General features: G+C 41.3%; 1 protein-coding gene across 1 annotated transcript; it reads right to left on the reverse strand.

The window, feature by feature from the left end:
• Window positions 1-1472: 1472 nt before the first annotated feature.
• LOC121377570 (orexin receptor type 2-like) lies at window positions 1473-5607 on the reverse strand. The gene is made up of 2 exons (XM_041505617.1): window positions 5450-5607; window positions 1473-3162 (listed from the first exon to the last, which is right to left on the reverse strand). The coding sequence occupies exon 2, from the start codon at window positions 3115-3117 to the stop codon at window positions 1879-1881; it is 1239 nt and encodes a 412-aa protein (XP_041361551.1). The 5' UTR covers window positions 3118-3162; window positions 5450-5607; the 3' UTR covers window positions 1473-1878.
• Window positions 5608-22283: the final 16676 nt, after the last annotated feature.

A 22283-nucleotide genomic window follows, 5' to 3' on the forward strand; every position in this document is an offset into this window, starting at 1 on the left:
CAACAAGGGACAGAATTGAAACGGTTTTCAATTTTATTGTGCACCATTCAATAATTCTACAGTCATTCATCAATCCACCATTCTTCGTGCATTAATTAATTAATTCAGTCATTCAGTCATTCATTCATTAAACCAGTCTGTTTAAATATGTAAGTATATTTACACAAGTTAAAGTTAACTAAACTGCTAGAAAGCACGGGAAACAAGGACTATGTAGCTATCTTTAAAACACAGGGGCGTGACGTGGTAAAGCGCACGCGGTCGGTCTGGGATCGATCCCCGTCGGTGAGCCCCTTGGGCTGTTTCTCGTTCCAGCCAGTGCACCGCGACTGGTATATCAAAGGTCGCGGTGTGTACTACCCTGTCTCTGGGATGGTGCATATAAAAGACCCCATGCCGTTGATCGAAAAGAGAAGCCTATGAAGTGGCGGTAGCGGGTTTCCTCTCGCAATATCTGTATGGTCCATAACCATATGTCTGACGCCATATAACCGTAAATACAATGTGTTGAGTGCGTCGTTAAATAAAGCATTTCCTTAGCTGTATCCTAACCGGCCGCGTGCGACGCGAGCGACACGACACTATTTATATTTAAACAGACGCGACCATAACGACAGTCTTCTCTTTAAAATTGTTATCAACAGTTGAAACCGCAAAGTAAAAGTTATTTGATTGGTTAATATATGTTTGTCGCTCGTGTCGCGCGACAAAAAATAGAAACATTTTCCTATCGGTATTGTGTCGCGCGCTCGACTACATGAATCTGTCGCGCCGTACGCGTGTGGTTAGGATGCAGCAATTGAAATCAATGGTTTGTAAAAAAAACAATCGCTCGCGTAGCACGCGTCCGGTTAGGAGGCAGCATTTCTCTTTTGTTTTCCTTTAAGAAAAAGTTTGTTAAAGTTAACTCCCGTAATACTGAAGAGTATACTTTAAGTAAAAGTTAGTTATAGTTACCTCCCGTAATACTGAAGAGTATACTTTAAGTAAAAGTTAAAGTTAACTCCTCTAATGCTGAAGCGTATACTTTAAGAAAAAGTTTGTTAAAGTTAACTCCCCTAATGCTGAAGAGTATACCCCTGCAGGTTACATCCCAAAAGACAGGCGTCCCACAACGAATACATTCCACAATACAAGGTTTGGTTTGTTTAAAGACACCACTAGAGCACATTGATTGATCAATCATCTTATCCACTGACTTTTTGTTTTGTAAGATGTTCGCTGCTTTTTGTAAGATGTTATCGACCAATAGAGACTTTTCAACGATTGTAATTACATATCAAATATATTTTCTGCATAAAATATTAGTGGCTGTATATTAAACGTGTTTCTGATCGTTCTAATTTTGTACTAGGTTAAATTTCATTTTATTTCCTGAAATATGTTTTTTTAGTACGTACGAAATTATTGGAAGACAAAATCCAGTTTGGGCTTCTTACAAATATTAAGACGACCAGAAACACGTTGAATATACAGACACTGATATTCTAAACCAGAAAATATATTTGATATGTAAGTTTAATCGTAGAAATATTTTATTAGTCGAAAACATCTTACAATGCATCAAACTGAGGAATGTCCCTTTAATGGTTTGTGTTCGTGGCCTTGAACCTTTCTGTGTAATATGTCTTTGATGACAGACATGGCGAACGTCCTTGAATTGCATTTGTCCGTAATGCATACGTAATCCATGATGCAGTAGTCAGAAGGTTAAACTCGTTACCATGACACCAAATCCAGGACAGCCCCTTCAACAATTGGGCATTAAATAAAGACAAAGAGCAAACACAACTGTTGATGTCTATAGACAAAAGGATACCCCCTGATGTCAGATGAGGACGCTTTTCGAGTGGTTTGTTCTTATCCAATAATTCATGTCTATGTTTTACGACACACTTTCCCCAATAGTGTCTTCAACTCCATCCTGAACTGCATATTGCAGAAGCCGTAAATGATGGGGTTGGATGCGCTGTTGATGAAGTAAGACCTCAGGAAGAAGTTGTAGGCAGCGGTCGCCCCTGGACTCAAGCTGTCGAACATGACTTTGTGGATCCCTCGAGCCGCCATCAGTCCCAGGTGGGGCAGAAAGCTGAGCACGAACACCAGCGTGATCAGAAACAGCATGAACGTCGTTTTTCTGGCTTGCTGTTCTCGCGTGGATTTCCTACGCCTCGCCGAACGTCCAGTCTTCATCGATGTCCGCTTCTGCTGACTGCTGTCAGATTCTGTTGTAACGGTGTTCGCGGTTGGCTTTGAAAATCGCATGGTTGTGGTACGCTTAACGTCATTGGTTATCTCCGAGTCTTTCGTCACCGGTGCCGACAAGTCGGAAGCCGAAGTGCTACTCGTTTTCCCTAAAGTAACGCGAACCCTCTGTTGCTGTTTGCCGACACTGAACGACACCCGATTTTTACTCAGCTCCACGTGTTTTGAAACTGTGCGCCATATATGCGCATATAGAATAACGAGAACACACGTCGAAACGGCGAATATCACGAACTGGACTCCGTTATACACGAGTGGGTAAAGTGTCCCCATAAACTGGTCCTGTGTGGAGCAGTCAGTACCGTTGATATAGGAATACTTTGTAGTCGCCGTCCTGGATCCATAGAGAACTAGTGCCGGCCAGGATACGCACAACGAAAACAGACAACCGAGACCAATGCCGACCTGCGCCAGACGTATGGTCATCTGTTTCGACAGAGGTTTGCAGATTTTCCTGTATCTGTCCACAGCGATGGCGAGAAGGACTGCTCCAGATCCGACGGTCGAAAAACTGTTACAGAACCGTAAGATCTTACACATGCCAACGTTTCTCAAAGTGTAGTTCTCTCGCATGTCCACGAGTTCTCCAGGAATCGCGATGCAGCAGGTCAGAAGGTCAAAGAGCGCGAGGGTCACGACGAAACAGCGCGTAGTGCTGACCTTGAACTTCGCCAGGTAGATGTAGCAGACGATAATGTTACCGACGAAACCGACGACCAAGATGGCGGCCAGGAAGACTATAGCAGAGATAATCGTCAGCGCGAACTCGTCATTCAGTGATTGAAGGTATTCATCCGCCTTTATCATCGTCGTCACATCGGCTGATGAGGTTGTGACGTTCTGTGCCGTCATTTTGTTTTCGTTTCGTTGTTTAGTGTTCGTCAATTATGTTTTTACCTAGAAAAAAAATGAATGTGTGTGATTAGTTTTATGTACTGCAATTTGCCATGACACGCACATAAAGCTGGTAGGTAGTGAGTTCGCAGCCCGGTACCGGCTCCAACCCAGAACGAGTTTTAGCGACTCAACGAGTAGGTGTAAGACCACTACACCGACTTCTCTCTCACTAACAACTAAACACCAACCCACTGTCCTGGATAAACAGTCCAGATAGTTTAGGTGTCTGTCCAGGACAGCGTGCTTGATCTTTAAATGGATATGAGCACAACAAAACAGAACGGAAAGAAAGGAAAACACATTTAGTATACCTAGTGCAGATATTAACAACATTCAACAAATGCATGCTTAGTCACTTGTAAATGAGTGTTTAATTATTTACACGTGAATTGGAACAACACCTCTATAAAGAACTAAACGCGCGCGTGCTCGCGCGCGTACACACACACACACACATGTATATACACACACACACACATATATACACACACACACACACACACACACACACACATACATACACACGTACACACATACACACACACACACATACACCAACAATCACTATAAAAACGACGCCACTAGAGCCCATTGATTTATAAATCACAGGTTATTAATGTCAAACTTTTGGCCATGTTGACCTAAGGTTTTAGAGAGGAAACACATTTTTCCATTAGTAGCAAGGGATCTTCTACATGCACTTTCCTATAGACAGGACAGCACATACCACGCTTTTGATGTACCAGTCGTGGTGCTGTGGCTGAACGAGAAATATGCCACCAGACCTACCGACTGGGATCGATCCTAGACCGACCGCGCATCAGGCGAGCGCCTTATATCACTTGACGGCGTCCTGCCCACCAGAGCGCGTTTAACGACTCGCTGGGTATGTGTACGTTAGCTGTGTACACCGCCTAATCTCAACTAATAATTAGACACACTATCTATGAATGCATGAATGGATGTTTAACGACTCGCTGGGTAGGTGTCAGTCAGCTGTGTACACCGCCTAACCTCAAGTAATATTTAGACACACTATCTAGGAATGAATGAATGGATGTTTAACGACTCACTGGGTAGGTGTCGGTCAGCTATGTACACCGCCTAACCTCAGCTAATAATTAGACACCATCTATGAATGAATGAATGGATGTTTAACGACTCGCTGGGTAGGTGTCGGTCAGCTATGTACACCGCCTAACCTCAGCTAATAATTAGACACCATCTATGAATGAATGAATGGATGTTTAACGACTCGCTGGGTAGGTGTCGGTCAGCTATGTACACCGCCTAACCTCAGCTAATAATTAGACACCATCTATGAATGAATGAATGGATGTTTAACGACTCGCTGGGTAGGTGTCGGTCAGCTATGTACACCGCCTAACCTCAGCTAATAATTAGACACCATCTATGAATGAATGAATGGATGTTTAACGACTCGCTGGGTAGGTGTCGGTCAGCTATGTACACCGCCTAACCTCAGCTAATAATTAGACACCATCTATGAATGAATGAATGGATGTTTAACGACTCACTGGGTAGGTGTCGGTCAGCTATGTACACCGCCTAACCTCAGCTAATAATTAGACACCATCTATGAATGAATGAATGGATGTTTAACGACTCGCTGGGTAGGTGTCGGTCAGCTATGTACACCGCCTAACCTCAGCTAATAATTAGACACCATCTATGAATGAATGAATGGATGTTTAACGACTCGCTGGGTAGGTGTAAGTCAGCTATGTACACCGCCTAACCTCAAGTAATATTTAGACACACTATCTAGGAATGAATGAATGGATGTTTAACGACTCGCTGGGTAGGTGTCGGTCAGCTATGTACACCGCCTAACCTCAAGTAATATTTAGACACACTATCTAGGAATGAATGAATGGATGTTTAACGACTCGCTGGGTAGGTGTCGGTCAGCTATGTACACCGCCTAACCTCAACTAATATTTAGACACTATCTATAAATGAATGAATGAGTTAATGAATGAATGAATGAATGAATGTTTAACGACACCCCAGCATGAAAAATACATCGGCTATTGGGTGTCAAACTATGGTAAATCCCAAACATAGAAGTCATGATAAGCATCAATATAAAACTTCAACAGTTAAATAAAAACATTGTAAAGAACTGTGTAAAAATAAATACAAATATAACAGATAGATCAAAGTAACACCCCTTCTTGCTGAGGATTGCGCCCAGGACAGCGTGCTTGAATCGTAGTTAAATGTAAACAACAAAATCAAGTTGAAATAAAATTTCACTACTTACACTGGTCTCTTCTCAAACGCCTGTATCGAATACACAAATGAGATCTGAAATCGATCGTCACAACAAACGTTCTTGAACCTCTTTTTTTTACAGGACAGAGACAATGTAACCATCTACACTACACACGCAGAGATTTTCACGACACTTGTTACGATGCGACTCGGCAATGTCAGGAAAACAAGAGAGAACAATTAGTAGAGGACGGAATCACTATGGAATGGGTGTTCCTGTCATAATTGTTTTGGGGAAGTTCGCTTTCCGGGTCGCCATGTTTCGTTTAACGAATGCGTCGAACATGTCAACAACAGCCGGACAAATCGTCTTCCTCGTACGGGTTAGCGGGCGTTAGGCTACTCGTAGAACGCCCGACTAAGGCTATTTGCGTTTTGTCTTCCCTTTATTGTCCGAACCAGTGTCCCGTGATTAGTATAACCAAAAAGCCATGGTATATACTGTCCTGTAGACGCCATAAGTGGTCGAGTGAGGGAGACACACACTCCCTTAATTGTGAAGAGTATACCCCGTAGATTATCTCCCATGACTGGCAAATCGAACGCTATGGTATGTGCTGTCCTGTATGTGGCAAATTATATGTGAATTTAGAAGAAAAAAAACCCCTTCCTCCTGGTGGGAAAATTGTAGCTTTTTTTCCTCTGAAGACACAATACATAGGCGCCGTACGTGGTCGAGCCAGGGATGCACTCACTCCCGGAAGATCATTCCACTGAAGGTTACCTTTCTATAAAACAGGCGTCCCGTAACGAATACATCCCATAGTGATGACAAAGTTTGTTTTGTTTAACGACTCCATTTATTAATCATCGGCCATTGGATGTCAAAGATTTGGTATTTTTGGTGTATAGTGCTAAAGAGGAAACTCGCTACATTTTTTCCAGTGGCAGCGAGAGATCTTTTTAAATGCTCAATCCCAGACAGGATAGCACATACCACATATAGGTTTCCTCTCTACAACTGTATGTCAAAATTACCAAATGTATGGACGATGATTAATAAATCAACTTGCTCTAGTGGTTTCGTTAAACAAAACTAATTTAACTGTCTTATCAGGGACGTGACGAAGCCCAGTGGTAGCTTGCCTGATGACCATTTGGTCTGAGATCGATCCCCGTTGGTTGATCCATTAGAATATTTCTCATATCAGCGAGTGCACCACGACTGGTATGTGCTATCCTGTCTGTGGGATGGTGCATATAAAAGATCCCTTGCTACTAACGGAAACAAACGGCGGATTTCCTCTGTAAGATAATGCACCGGCCTCGGTGGCGTGGTGGTTAGGTCATCGGTCTACAGGCTGGTAGGTACTGGGTTCGGATCCCAGTCGAGACATGGGATTTTTAATCCAGATACCGACTCCAAACCCTGAGTGAGTGCTCCGCAAGGCCCAATGAGTAGGTGTAAACCACTTGCACCGACAAATGATCCATAACTGGTTCAACAAAGGCCATGGTTTGTGCTATCCTGCCTGTGAGAAGCACAAATAAAAAATTCGTTGCTGCCTGTCGTAAAAGAGTAGTATATGTGGCGACAGCGGGTTTCCTCCAAAAAAACCCACAGTGTCAGAATGACCATATGTTTGACGTCCAATAGCCGATGATAAGATAAAAAATCAATGTGCTCTAGTGGTGTCGTTAAATAAAACAAACTTTACTGTAAGATAATGCATCAGAATAACTAAATGTTTGACATCCAATAGCCAATGATTAATAAATCGACATGCTCTAGTGGTGTCGTTAAACAAAACAAACTTTAAACTAGATGTTTGACATTCAATAGCCGATGATTAATAAATCGACGTGCTCTAGTGGTGTCGTTAAACAAAACAAACTTTAAACTTTAGATGTTTGACAATCAATAGCCGATGATTAATAAATTGTTGTGCTCTAGTGGTGTCGTTAAGCAAAACAAACTTTAAACTAGATTAAAGAATGGAACTATTTCTAACCAAGCAGGCAAAATACATCTGTTTGTACTAGAGTGTGGGACGTAGCCTAGTGGTAAAGCGCTCGCTCGATGCGCGGTCGGTCTGGGATCGATCCCTGTCACGGTACATGCTCTTAAATTTGTTTCGCCTGTGGCGATTTTAATTGTGTTAGAGGGCCGTGTGCAGTTTATTGCCCGTAGCCCAGATGGGCAACTTGTTACGTAATACTTCGCACGATCGGACATTCCAATATGCACTTAGTCCAGCTGCGGAGGCCATGTGGCGAGTAGTTACGTAATACCTCTGCGAGTGCGGTTTTACAACCGTGATATTGGCGACGATGGCGTCAGTAAGTCTGACGATCAGAGAGAAATAATACCGACTCTAGTAGAGTCAGACTATGAGATGATACGTGAGGTACCGCCTTGTAATAAATAGCTAGGATTTAGAGATATCAGAGAGAACGAATTAGGACGGCTCCAGGGGATCACTAACGTAGTCCGTTAGGACTTGGTAAATATCATTTCTGCTCTGTGTATAACCTTGATGTGATTGATGTGACTTTAAATATTTTAATACTGTATTATACCAATATTCTTTAGACAGTGTCTTCGGTCATCTGACGAAGTAAATCGTAGACTTTTGGTTCTAACATTATATGAGTATTTGGTAATATAAAGCTTAGCCAGTCATCCTAGAAGACCCTAGGTAAATTGTAGGTTATTGTCTTTATTGTGATAGGTACCAGTATTAATTTTGTGTTACAGATTACTGAAAGAGTAGTTAAGGGTTAATTAAAAATTAACCCGTTAGGAATAGAGCTGTAATTCCTTTATTAATTAAGTTCCCCAAGAAGCGTTTCTCAATTATCACACGTTACTGAACGAGTAGTAAGGGTTAATTAAAAATTAACCAGTTAGGAATGGTGTTGTAATTCCTTTATTAATTAACTTCTCCTGGAAACGTTTCTCAATTATCACACGTGTGGGTGTGGTGTAACGGTGAAGTGATTCGCATATTGTGTAACTAGACACCTAGAGATTAACTAATTAAGTGATCAGTTCTGGGTTGTTATTATTGTTGTTATTAATTAACTACTACGGCTGTACATTTGTCAGCGTAGGATAATACAGATTCCAAAGTGTATTGTGTTTTGTTGTGTTTTCTAGAGAACTAACGTGCTATAATAATATATACTTATATAAGATCGTATCTCTGATCATACCTAGAGACGAGCCATACTAGGGTTTAACAGCCTGTTACAGAGAGATCTAATAGATATACAAGTTGGAGAGACATTTTGATAATCGTGTTTTATTCGGTTACGGGAATTATAGAATCCCCGTGACAGGAGTAGAAAATTGGGGCGCTCGTCCCGGATCTGAAACGGGACATGCATATTTAAAAAAGTATTGTTTGTAAATGGGGGCTTTATAAATTAATTTTACAAATTAACCAGAAGTAGCACGTTGTTCACTAGAAAATAATTAATAATAAGTGCGTCATATCTAAACATGGATAAGAATTTGCTGGATAGGCCTACGCTCAGTGTAGTGGAGATTAAGCGAGCACGTAAGGCCGAGTTAGTTGAAATCGCGGGTGAGCGAGAAATTGATTTAACATCAGCTAAAACCTTAGGTGATATAAAGACAATTATTATCCAGGAAGTTTTTGGTGATAGGCCTGTTATGGAAGACAGTGAGATTGTTCCAGAGATAGAGATAAATGAGTTAAGTGTGGAACAACAATTAGCTTTTAAAAAACTTGAGTACGAAAGAGAAGAACGTGCATTAGATAGAGAGAGAGAGAGAGAAAGAGAAGAGAGGGATAGAGAGAAAGAAGATAGAGATAGAGAGAAAGAAGATAGAGATAGAGAAGATAGAGATAGGGATAGAGAAGATAGAGAGAGGAATAGAGAGAGAGAGAGAAAGAGAGGAGAGGGATAGAGAGAGAGAGAGAGAGAAAGAGAAGATAGGGATAGAGAGAAAGAAGAAAGGAATAGAGAATTCCAGTTAGAAAAATTAAAAGTGGAACATGAGTTAAAGTTGAATACTGAAGAAGTTAGACGTGAGGCAGGAAATGGTTTTAACATGTCGGAGGCTTATAGATCAGTGCCTGTATTTGACGATCAGGAGGTAGACATGTTCTTTCAACTTTTTGAACGGGCCGCTAAGCAGCTAAATTGGCCGGAGTCTAAGTGGACAGTGTTAGCCGTGTCTAAGTTTAAGGGGAAGGCTAGTATAGCTTATAATTCAATGAGTGATGAGCGAGCAAGTCAGTACGACCTAGTTAAGACGGCAGTGTTGAGGGCGTATGAATTACGTCCTGAGGATTATCGTTTACGGTATAGCGAGTTGAGAAAAACGCATGGTCAGTCTTATAGTGAGTTTGTGGCTAAAAAGGCAGGGATGTTTGATAAATGGGTGGTGTCTCATCAGGTAGAGTAATATACCGAGTTACGGGAGTTGTTGATCTTACAGGACATTAAAAATGGATTACCAGTTAGCTTACGTATTCATTTAGAGGATCGTGATGTCAAAAAGATAGAGGAGGCAGGCATAGTGGCAGATGATTACGTGTTAATACACAAAGCTCAGGCAGTACAGGGTAGCTCTTTACAACAGGGTGATAAGAAGAAATTTCAGCCAGGTTTTTCCCGGGAAAGTAACTATCGGGGAGAGTCATCTAGTTGGTCAGCTAGTCAGGCCAGGAATGCACCTGGTGGGCAAAGTAAGGATAGACCTGCATTATCAGCCAATGCCCGAACTTTTCGTCCACATTGCAGTTACTGTAAAAAGGATAACCATCTTATCGGGGACTGTTTTAAAAGGAAACGCGATAATGCGCAAGTGGTCGGTTTAGTGAGGTCAGCTCCGTTAGCGAGAGAGTTAATGGTTAGTCCCATGGCAGAGAAAGTAAACCCGTATGTGTCCACTGGTATGGTTTGTGATGTGAAACAAGAGTTGTGTCCTAAGGCAATATCAATCTATAGAGATACCGGGTGTAGTCAGAGTTTGATCACGCAAGAGAGTTTAGCTGGTATTGAAAATTCAGACATAGGACGTAGTTTGGTTTTAACCTCGGTTACTGGAGAAAATATGGTTGTCAGGTTACATAAGGTTTTCTTGTGTTCGAAGTTTGTGACGGGACCAGTCGTTATGGGTGTTGTGAAGGACTTGCCTGTTGAAAACATAGGAGTTTTGTTGGGAAATGATTTGACTAGTCAGTGTTGTCAGCCGAAATGTGACCAACTGTTAATTAAAGACAGCACGTTACCAACAGAAGAGTGTGAGGTTGATGAGATTAAATGTCCTGCGTGTGTAATGACTAGGGATATGACCAGTAGGTTAGCACAAGACGCAGAGGATATTTGTGATTTGTCTGATACGTGTGTGAGCCATGAAATTGGAGTGGATGAGGTTATCAGTAAAATGGTAGATAAGTCAACTGACAAATTAAATGTGGTGGAACCTGTTGATCTCCCGCAGAGGGGAATTGAACCAGTTGTGTTTGATAAAGGGGACTTACCTTGTAATAGACAAGAGTTAGTTCTAGAGCAGGGGGCTGATCCAAAATTGTTGGCAGTTCGCACTACATTGTTAACTGAGAGAGTATTGATGAATAAAAGAGTTAGGGATAGGAGGTTGCCGGCGACCGAACTAGCTAGGAAGCAACTGAGACATGCTTAGAGCAAAATAAAATCAGAGTTTGATAGGAAGACTAAGAGTCGGGAATTTAAACTAGGGGAAAGGGTGCTGCTGTACCTTCCCATTAAACGGGGTTCATTACAGAACAGGTATTTCGGGCCCTATGTTGTGCACAAACGGGTTAATGAGACAGGTTATGTGATAAACACTCCTGATAGGGTTAGGAAAAGTAGGTATTGTCACATCAATTTGCTAAAAGGTTATTTTGACAGACTGCCGATTGTTCCAGAGAGACCGGTCCAAATTGAGAGACACTCAATTTCCTGTGATGACGTCAAGACTGCAGAGGTCAAGTTGGCCAACGGCCAGATTCTAGCAGACTTGAGCCCCAAGCGAGCAAAGTTGACTACGTTGAAACAAGACAATGTTTTCATTTGTCAGAACCTTCCAACGGTTACCAATACCTTAAGCCAAGATGTGCGTTTGGAACCCAACGCTACACCGCGTCGACAGCATGCCTGTCGGAGAAGACCTGGAAAATGTGCGACGCTGAAAAAGAGGGAAACGAAGTTCCATTGGTCAGGTGAATGCGAGAAGTCATTCAACCGTCTCAAGCAGAGGCGCTACTCGTCTCCCGTGATGGCAGCACCAGACTACCGAATGCCGTTCAAGCTAGCTGTGTGTGCCAGTGACGTGGGTGCTGGAGCTGTGCTGTTCCCAGAAGACGAAGACGGACTGGACCATCCTAATGAAAGCCACCAACCAGAGAGTTTTGAGGTGGAGTCTTCTTCTGCAAGAATACCCAATTACCATTGAACATATCAAGGGCACATCCAATGTAATCGCTGATGCCCTGTCCCGAAGTTGAACGTTATGATAATGTGTTGACATTCTTTATTTCTGTTTTGTTTATATATATTTTATTTTGTATACCAGGGACTCAGAGACTCAGTGTGATTACTGGTAGTCACCTTATTATTACATGTGTTATAAATGCCCGTATGCGTCGGATAACGCACCTTTTTGTTTTAATGTAGTATATTTCCCTATTCCTAGAGTAGAGGAAATATCCTTTTTGAGGTGGGGGTGTGTCACGGTACATGCTCTTAAATTTGTTTCGCCTGTGGCGATTTTAATTGTGTTAGAGGGCCGTGTGCAGTTTATTGCCCGTAGCCCAGATGGGCAACTTGTTACGTAATACTTCGCACGATCGGACATTCCAATATGCACTTAGTCCAGCTGCGGAGTCCATGTGGCGAGTAGTTACGTAATACCTCTGCGAGTGCGGTTTTACAACCGTGATATTGGCGACGATGGCGTCAGTAAGTCTGACGATCAGAGAGAAATAATACCGACTCTAGTAGAGTCAGACTATGAGATGATACGTGAGGTACCGCCTTGTAATAAATAGCTAGGATTTAGAGATATCAGAGAGAACGAATTAGGACGGCTCCAGGGGATCACTAACGTAGTCCGTTAGGACTTGGTAAATATCATTTCTGCTCTGTGTATAACCTTGATGTGATTGATGTGACTTTAAATATTTTAATACTGTATTATACCAATATTCTTTAGACAGTGTCTTCGGTCATCTGACGAAGTAAATCGTAGACTTTTGGTTCTAACATTATATGAGTATTTGGTAATATAAAGCTTAGCCAGTCATCCTAGAAGACCCTAGGTAAACTGTAGGTTATTGTCTTTATTGTGATAGGTACCAGTATTAATTTTGTGTTACAGATTACTGAAAGAGTAGTTAAGGGTTAATTAAAAATTAACCCGTTAGGAATAGAGCTGTAATTCCTTTATTAATTAAGTTCCCCAAGAAGCGTTTCTCAATTATCACACGTTACTGAACGAGTAGTAAGGGTTAATTAAAAATTAACCAGTTAGGAATGGTGTTGTAATTCCTTTATTAATTAACTTCTCCTGGAAACGTTTCTCAATTATCACACGTGTGGGTGTGGTGTAACGGTGAAGTGATTCGCATATTGTGTAACTAGACACCTAGAGATTAACTAATTAAGTGATCAGTTCTGGGTTGTTATTATTGTTGTTATTAATTAACTACTACGGCTGTACATTTGTCAGCGTAGGATAATACAGATTCCAAAGTGTATTGTGTTTTGTTGTGTTTTCTAGAGAACTAACGTGCTATAATAATATATACTTATATAAGATCGTATCTCTGATCATACCTAGAGACGAGCCATACTAGGGTTTAACAGCCTGTTACAGAGAGATCTAATAGATATACAAGTTGGAGAGACATTTTGATAATCGTGTTTTATTCGGTTACGGGAATTATAGAATCCCCGTGACAATCCCCGTCGGTGGGCCCATTGGGCTATTTCTCGTCACAGCCAGTGCACCACGACTGGTATATCAAAGGCCGTGGTATGTGCTATCCTGTCTGTGGGATGGTGCATATAAAAGATCCCTTGCTGCTAATCGGAAAGAGTAACCCATGAAGTAGCGACAGCGGGTTTTCTCGCTCAATATCTGCGTGTTAATTAACCATATGTCTGACGCCATATAACCGTAATTAAAATGTGTTGAGTGCGTCGTTAAATGAAACATTTCTTTCTTTCTTTCTGTTTGTACTACTAAATGTTCCTCTTTTGGCTTTTATTGCATAAACATATATGTTATCTGATATATTTTTAATTTAATTAATATATTAGTTATTAAATCACTAAATGATTAGCGTCTGCACTTGAAGAATATACGAGAATGTGTTGTCACGGAAGATATAATCAACACTGTGAATATTCTATTATAGTGTAGCTCGTTTCCTTTAGCCCGAGTACTGTGCAATTCGACATTTGGACGGCTATGCTCGCTCTCTAACGTCAGAGACAACTCTATAGCGCAGGCATCGAAATAAGTCGAGAACGGTCGATCAGGTTACCGGGGGGTTACCACATGTAACAAAGGTCGAGAACGGTGTTTCGTTCTCGACCAAAATTTCAACGTAACGGTACTTTCGTTTCCGAACGTAAACCAGGCAATGCATTCCGGACTTCCGCATTTCATGTTCTTGTAAGGAATTGCATCGATGTTTTGGCGCACTTGTGCAATTGCAAGCAATTATAGTCAATCCGGGTTTAAGCAGCGTCCACTAGATGAATTTACTTCCGCGTTTCGTTTTCTCGTAGGAGATTGCATCGATGTTCGTGCGCACTTGTGCAATTGCAAAGCAATTTCGGCAATCCGCGTTTAAGCAGCGCCCGCTAAATAAATTTACTTCTGGATTTCGTCTCTCGTACTACTGTATACTAGTAATCAATCAAGCAAAGTTCAGATTTCTTACCTAGCAATCATTATCGTTATGTAATGAACTAAGTAACACTGAGTGAGAAATAACAACACATATTGGCATCAATTTAGTTTCTTCAGTAACTCCATTATTAAATGTGAGTAACGATGATAGCCCTATCTATAAAGTAGTGATACATGAATAACAAATTTACTAGTTGCACTGATCAACTGCACTCAGAATTTCACATTTCCAAAATGTTATCTTTCATTGTTGTATGATAAAATAAGAGAGACACCCCCACCCCCCAAAAAAACAACAACAACAAACAAACAACAACAAAACAAACAAAACAAAACAAACAACAAAAAAAAACAAAAAAAACAGAACACTTATTTGTATCAATACATTTATTTATTCAATTGTTCAGTTACTAAATATGAGTCACATACTTGTAAAGAATTACATGTAATACATTAAGAACAGTGATAAGATAAAGAATGATTTATAAATAGATGTATACTACAATAATCATCTGGCACACATGTGGTAAAGTACTTGCTTGATGCGCAGTCGGCGTGGATTCGACCCCCTTGGCTGGGCCAGTTGGGCTATTTCTCATTCCAGCCAGTGCACCACGACTGGACTATCAAAGGCCGTGGTAGGTATGTGCTATCCTATCTATGGGATGGTGCATATAAAAGATCCCTTGCTACTAATGGACACACATTTAGCAGGTTTCCACTCTAAGACTATGTCTAAATTTTGACACCAGTAGCCTATGATTAATAAATCAATGTCTAGTGGTGTCGTTAAACAACAACAAACAAAAACACTTTAACTTTGTAATATATTATTAACAAAGTTGAGATAAACAACCACCGATGACACTTAAACTATTATATTGATACCATTTCCTAGGGAATCTAGCCCGAGTACTCTCCCGTTCGAGAGCTAGACGGACACTGAGATCGCTAACAGTGAACTAACTGTGTAACGAAAACGCGTAATTACTGTCTACCACCCGGTATGCAAACATTCCCACTCCAATACAATAATAACCCTATCAGTGTCGGTATATTCAATGTGTTTCTGGTCGTCTTAATATTTGTAAGAAGACCAAACTGGATTTTGTCTTCAAATAATTTCGTACGTACGAAAAAAAAACTATTTTAGGAAATAAAATGAAATTTAACCTAGTACAAATATTAGAACGATCAGAAACACGTTTAATATACAGCCATTAATATTTTATGCAGAAATATATATTTGATATGTCATTGCAATCGTTAAAAAGTCTCTGTTAATATCATCTTAAAAAGTGCAGCAAACTCAGGAATGTCCCTTTAATAATTTTCTAGTTCGCCGATAACAAATATTTCACATATTAACCAATAATACACACACAACAGGAAGATACCCGTCAGCACCCATGTATTTAACCAGAACATTGTAGAAAGGGTATGCTGTCGGGTTATATTAGTGATTAAAATGTCAAACACGTTTTATCGAAAATGATCAATGTAAAGAGAGAATAAACGAGTTAATGACGTCGGATATCTGTTTTATTATGTGAAAGTAAGAATGGGAAATTTCGCGAGGCTCTGTCAAGCGTAATTTCTCTTCCGGCTTGAACAGGATCATTTTAGCGAAACAGAAACCTAGGTCAAGTGTCACAAGCTGCAGACAAAAACAAAACAAACTATCAACAGGTCCTGCAGTTAGTGACGGGAATCGGTTGGCGCAGTGCTTAAGCTATTGGACTACAGGCCGGAACGTACAGGGTTCGCAGCCAGGTACCGGCTTCAACCCAGAGCGAGTTCTTAAGGGTTCAATGGGTAGGTAGGTGTAAGGCCACTACACCCTCTTCTCTACCACTAACAACAAATCCACTGTCTTGGACAGACAGCTGAGGTATGTGCCCAGGACAGCGTGTTTGAACGTTAATTGGATATAAGTTGAAATGAAATGAATGGGATTTCATCATCGATCATCGGTTATAATCGGTTGGCACCAACCGATCAACTTTCGATTACACAATCGGTTTTAATTCCATGGCCATAAAACGACTTTGAATTATAAGGACCATGTACCTATTATCGTGTGCACCCTGTAAATGGCTAATTGTACCTATATTGCCTATTTAATATAATTTTTATTTATGTACACATGAACACAAATACAAACCACTGTATATTTACATCAATGCTATCTAAACTGGAGGAACAGTTACAGTTAACATTCCCCACACAATCGATAATGGATTTGTATAATCGATCATCACATCGTAAGAGCCAGTCTGATCAATTTTCCATTACAATCGATCACTGGAATATCGGTATGTAGCTGGTTTTCCATTACAATCGATCACTGGAATATCAGTATGTAGCTGGTTTTCCATTACAATCGATCACTGGAATATCAGTATGTAGCTGGTTTTCCATTACAATCGATCACTGGAATATCGGTATGTAGCTGGTTTTCCATTACAATCGATCACTGGAATATCAGTATGTAGCTGGTTTTCCATTACAATCGATCACTGGAATATCAGTATGTAGCTGGTTTTCCATTACAATCGATCACTGGAATATCGGTATGTAGCTGTTTCTCCTGTGAACACATAGAAGACATAGAAGACATAGGCATACAGTTAAATATTCTCACCGGCCTGGGCCGTTTCGTGGTTAAGCCATAAGGCAGCTAGGTATTGGTCGCAGCCTCGTACAACTAACCAGTATACCACTGTCCTGGAAAGACAACCCAAATAGCTGAGATATGTGCCCAGGACAGCATGCTTGAACCTTTGTTAAATATAACCACGAAAATAAAAAACAAAATTAAAGGGACATTCCTGAGTTTGTTACATTGTAAGATGTTTCCGACTAATAAAATATTTCTACGATTAAACTTACATATTAACTATATTTTCTTGTTTAGAATAGAAGAAGAAGAAGATTCCCTCATGGTAGAAAACGTTTGTATTCTGCCGTCTGTGGGCACGGTACCAGTCGTGGGGTAGGATAAGCTATAGACCCGTGTATTCTGCCGTTCGAAGGCTAGATGGATATTTGAACGGTTATGTTCGCCCTATCGTGGGGTAGGATATGCTCTCAACCGAGTATTCTGCCGTTCGAAGGCTAGATGGACACTTGAACGGTTATGATCGCTCTCTCGTAGGGCAGGATACTGTCTAGACCGTGTATTCTGCCGTTCGAAGGCTAGATGGATATTTGAACGGTTATGTTCGCTCTCTCGTGGGGTAGGATATGCTCTCAACCGAGTATTCTGCCGTTCGAAGGCTAGATGGACACTTGAACGGTTATGATCGCTCTCTCGTAGGGCAGGATGCTGTCTAGACCGTGTATTCTGCCGTTCGAAGGCTAGATGGACACTTGAACGGTTATGATCGCTCTCTCGTAGGGCAGGATACTGTCTAGACCGTGTATTCTGCCGTTCGAAGGCTAGATGGACACTTGAACGGTTATGATCGCTCTCTCGTGGGATAGGATATTGTCTAGACCGTGTATTCTGCCGTTCGAAGGCTAGATAGACATTTGAACGGTTATGATCGCTCTCTCGTGGGGCAGGATATTGCCTAGACCGTGTAGTCTGCCGTTCGAAGGCTAGATGGACACTGGAACGGTTATGATCGCTCTCTCGTGGGGCAGGATATTGCCTAAACCGTGTATTCTGCCGTTCGAAGGCTAGATAGACATTTGAACGGTTTTGATTGCTCTATCGTGGGACCGGATATTGTCTAGACCGTGTAGTCTGCCGTTCGAAGGCTAGATGGACACTTGAACGGTTATGATCGCTCTCTCGTGGGATAGGATATTGTTTAGACCGTTTATTCTGCCGTTCGAAGGCTAGATGGACACTTGAACGGTTATGTTCGCTCTCTCGTGGGATAGGATATTGTCTAGACCGTGTATTCTGCCGTTCGAAGGCTAGATGGACACTTGAACGGTTATGATCGCTCTCTCGTAGGGCAGGATACTGTCTAGACCGTGTATTCTGCCGTTCGAAGGCTAGATGGACACTTGAACGGTTATGATCGCTCTCTCGTAGGGCAGGATACTGTCTAGACCGTGTATTCTGCCGTTCGAAGGCTAGATGGACACTTGAACGGTTATGATCGCTCTCTCGTGGGATAGGATATTGTCTAGTCCGTGTATTCTGCCGTTCGAAGGCTAGATAGACATTTGAACGGTTATGATCGCTCTCTCGTGGGGCAGGATATTGCCTAGACCGTGTATTCTGCCGTTCGAAGGCTAGATGGATATTTGAACGGTTATGTTCGCTCTCTCGTGGGGTAGGATATGCTCTCAACCGAGTATTCTGCCGTTCGAAGGCTAGATGGACACTTGAACGGTTATGATCGCTCTCTCGTAGGGCAGGATACTGTCTAGACCGTGTATTCTGCCGTTCGAAGGCTAGATGGACACTTGAACGGTTATGATCGCTCTCTCGTGGGATAGGATATTGTCTAGTCCGTGTATTCTGCCGTTCGAAGGCTAGATAGACATTTGAACGGTTATGATCGCTCTCTCGTGGGGCAGGATATTGCCTAGACCGTGTATTCTGCCGTTCGAAGGCTAGATGGATATTTGAACGGTTATGTTCGCTCTCTCGTGGGGTAGGATATGCTCTCAACCGAGTATTCTGCCGTTCGAAGGCTAGATGGACACTTGAACGGTTATGATCGCTCTCTCGTAGGGCAGGATACTGTCTAGACCGTGTATTCTGCCGTTCGAAGTCTAGATGGACACTTGAACGGTTATGAACGCTCTCTCGTGGGATAGGATATTGTCTAGTCCGTGTATTCTGCCGTTCGAAGGCTAGATAGACATTTGAACGGTTATGATCGCTCTCTCGTGGGGCAGGATATTGCCTAGACCGTGTAGTCTGCCGTTCGAAGGCTAGATGGACACTGGAACGGTTATGATCGCTCTCTCGTGGGGCAGGATATTGCCTAAACCGTGTATTCTGCCGTTCGAAGGCTAGATAGACATTTGAACGGTTTTGATTGCTCTATCGTGGGACCGGATATTGTCTAGACCGTGTAGTCTGCCGTTCGAAGGCTAGATGGACATTTGAACGGTTATGATCGCTCTCTCGTGGGATAGGATATTGTCTAGACCATGTAGTCTGCCGTTCAAAGGCTAGATGGACACTTGAACGGTTATGATCGCTCTCTCGTGGGATAGGATATTGTTTAGACCGTGTATTCTGCCGTTCGAAGGCTAGATGGACACTTGAACGGTTATGTTCGCTCTCTCGTGGGATAGGATATTGTCTAGACCGTGTATTCTGCCGTTCGAAGGCTAGATGGACACTTGAACGGTTATGTTCGCTCTCTCGTGGGATAGGATATTGTCTAGACCGTGTATTCTGCCGTTCGAAGGCTAGATGGACACTTGAACGGTTATGTTCGCTCTCTCGTGGGATAGGATATTGTCTAGACCGTGTATTCTGCCGTTCGAAGGCTAGATGGACACTTGAACGGTTATGTTCGCTCTCTCGTGGGATAGGATATTGTCTAGACCGTGTATTCTGCCGTTCGAAGGCTAGATGGACACTTGAACGGTTATGTTCGCTCTCTCGTGGGATAGGATATTGTCTAGACCGTGTATTCTGCCGTTCGAAGGCTAGATGGACACTTGAACGGTTATGTTCGCTCTCTCGTGGGATAGGATATTGTCTAGACCGTGTATTCTGCCGTTCGAAGGCTAGATGGACACTTGAACGGTTATGTTCGCTCTCTCGTGGGATAGGATATTGTCTAGACCGTGTATTCTGCCGTTCGAAGGCTAGATGGACACTTGAACGGTTATGTTCGCTCTCTCGTGGGATAGGATATTGTCTAGACCGTGTATTCTGCCGTTCGAAGGCTAGATGGACACTTGAACGGTTATGATCGCTCTATCGTGGGGCAGTATATGCTGGACATTCGCATTAAATCAGTGTGCTCTAGTGGTGTCGTTGAACAACACAAACGCCTTTTATTCAAATGAGCTCTGTCCTATGGTAGTTTTGATTTAGTAAATTAGTCTGGAGTGACAGTTCTCTTTGTGGCGGTGCAAGAAGGATGAATGAATGAATGAATGAACGGATGGATGTTTAACGACACCCCAGCACAAACAGATCGACTATTGGGTGCCACACAATCGTAAATATATAAATGAATTGATGATCAACCTTAATACAAAGATTTCTAAAATCAGGTTACCAACACAGAGTAACGAGCTGTGTAAAAGTATACATATCACTGGTTAAGTATGTGCGAAAGTATAAGTATCACAGGTAAGTATATTAAAATTTCGAATAAAAATCAGTATCTCGTAGAAACTTCAAGATAAGTTTAAGGTGGAATGATAAAATCTTTATTAATGTGAATCTCCTTGGGAGTTTACGTCATCCTATACACGAGGTACCAGAGATTATCCATTGGACTTTTCATTGTGCAGAGGTACGGCCTTGATCACGTATTACGATTTTGTCATTCAGATTGACCTACCATATTTATTGCACACCCGAGAAAGATATTACTCATGCCATAACAATCACTTAATATCAAACTAGTGTAATATTGACGTGACGTGAGCGTGACGTAGAAAAAAAAAATATGTAGTAGGTATGTTTACTTCTGCGTTGCGGCTTGTTTACAGTTGATTTGTGATAAATAAAATAATAAACTAGCTTGTCTGTCATACCATTTTTATGAAACTCGTGAACAGTGTTGCTATTCTGATAGCAATCCTGTTCACCTATTTCACTTACATGTGTTCGACCTAACCATTAAGTAAACATCGTGAAAGTTTAACTCGGGACTTCGTTTTCGATTCGACCTTTCCGAGTTCCGCCCAACGAGATTCAACACATAGTACATAATTTCAAAGCTAATTCCGACCAAAAAACAGGAACATTAATCCACACAAATGCCTTTCATCAAACTGGCTTCGATACTTTATGTTACTCAATGTATAATGTCAGTAACAACACTTTAAAGAATACAGGCCTTTAAAATAGTTTATGACAATAGGTTGCCAAAACAGTATTATTTGAAACAATGTGCTCGGTCAGTGTAAAGTTTGTCATCAAAACATATGAATTGTTTATGTGAGAAGAACATTTGAAGGTGTATAATCATGTCCTTTGTAATTGTCTTAGCACTAGTCAAGGTAAAGATAATAAATATGTCAGTCAGTCACAGAAGAAAGGAAACTGTAACATCCGTCACATGGACAAAGTGGCGTCAGTAACATCCGTCACATGGACAAAGTGGCGTCAGTAACGTCTGTCACATTCTCACAAGGTCGGAAATAGTCTTCATTTAGCATCTTTATGACAAAAGGTGGTTTCACTATTTTACCCACAATCGTTTAATATTACAAGTTACTATCCTGAGGTTTCTCCCCTAGAACGACTTCTGTCCCCCCCACCCCCTCCTCCCCTCCCCAACAAAACAAGCACACAGTGACATCCTGCTTTTTTCTTGTTCTTTTTCTTTAAACGCTATCTTAAGGACTGTATCATGGTCTTTGCCAAAAAGAATAAATTTGTATGTACAAAATAATTTGAGACAAAAAAGTATATAGATATACTTGTATAACAAAACATTACGATATCCAGAAATACATTGGTTATAGAGATAGTTATATTCTAAGTAAGAACATGTAAATGAATTGCAATTTTAATAATGCAAAAATACTTTATTTACCGAACATTTCTTTAAATGAATACAAACTGAGGATGGTCCCTGTCACCCTTGTTCATATCCTGATCTATTTTCAAGACAATTCAATTTCAATTTCATCAGGCAACTTCCTCAAATATAAAGGTATGTACTCAAGAAAAAGATAGTGCATCACAGATTAACTACAGATACTGTTGTGCCAATCTAAGTTGTGACTGGTGGGTTATTGAACACATGCATAATGATGAATACTGTATAATGACTCATGATGGAAATCACACAGGTAA

Source organism: Gigantopelta aegis, chromosome 7 (genome assembly GCF_016097555.1).
Source record: "Gigantopelta aegis isolate Gae_Host chromosome 7, Gae_host_genome, whole genome shotgun sequence".
Lineage (NCBI taxonomy): Eukaryota > Metazoa > Mollusca > Gastropoda > Neomphalida > Peltospiridae > Gigantopelta > Gigantopelta aegis.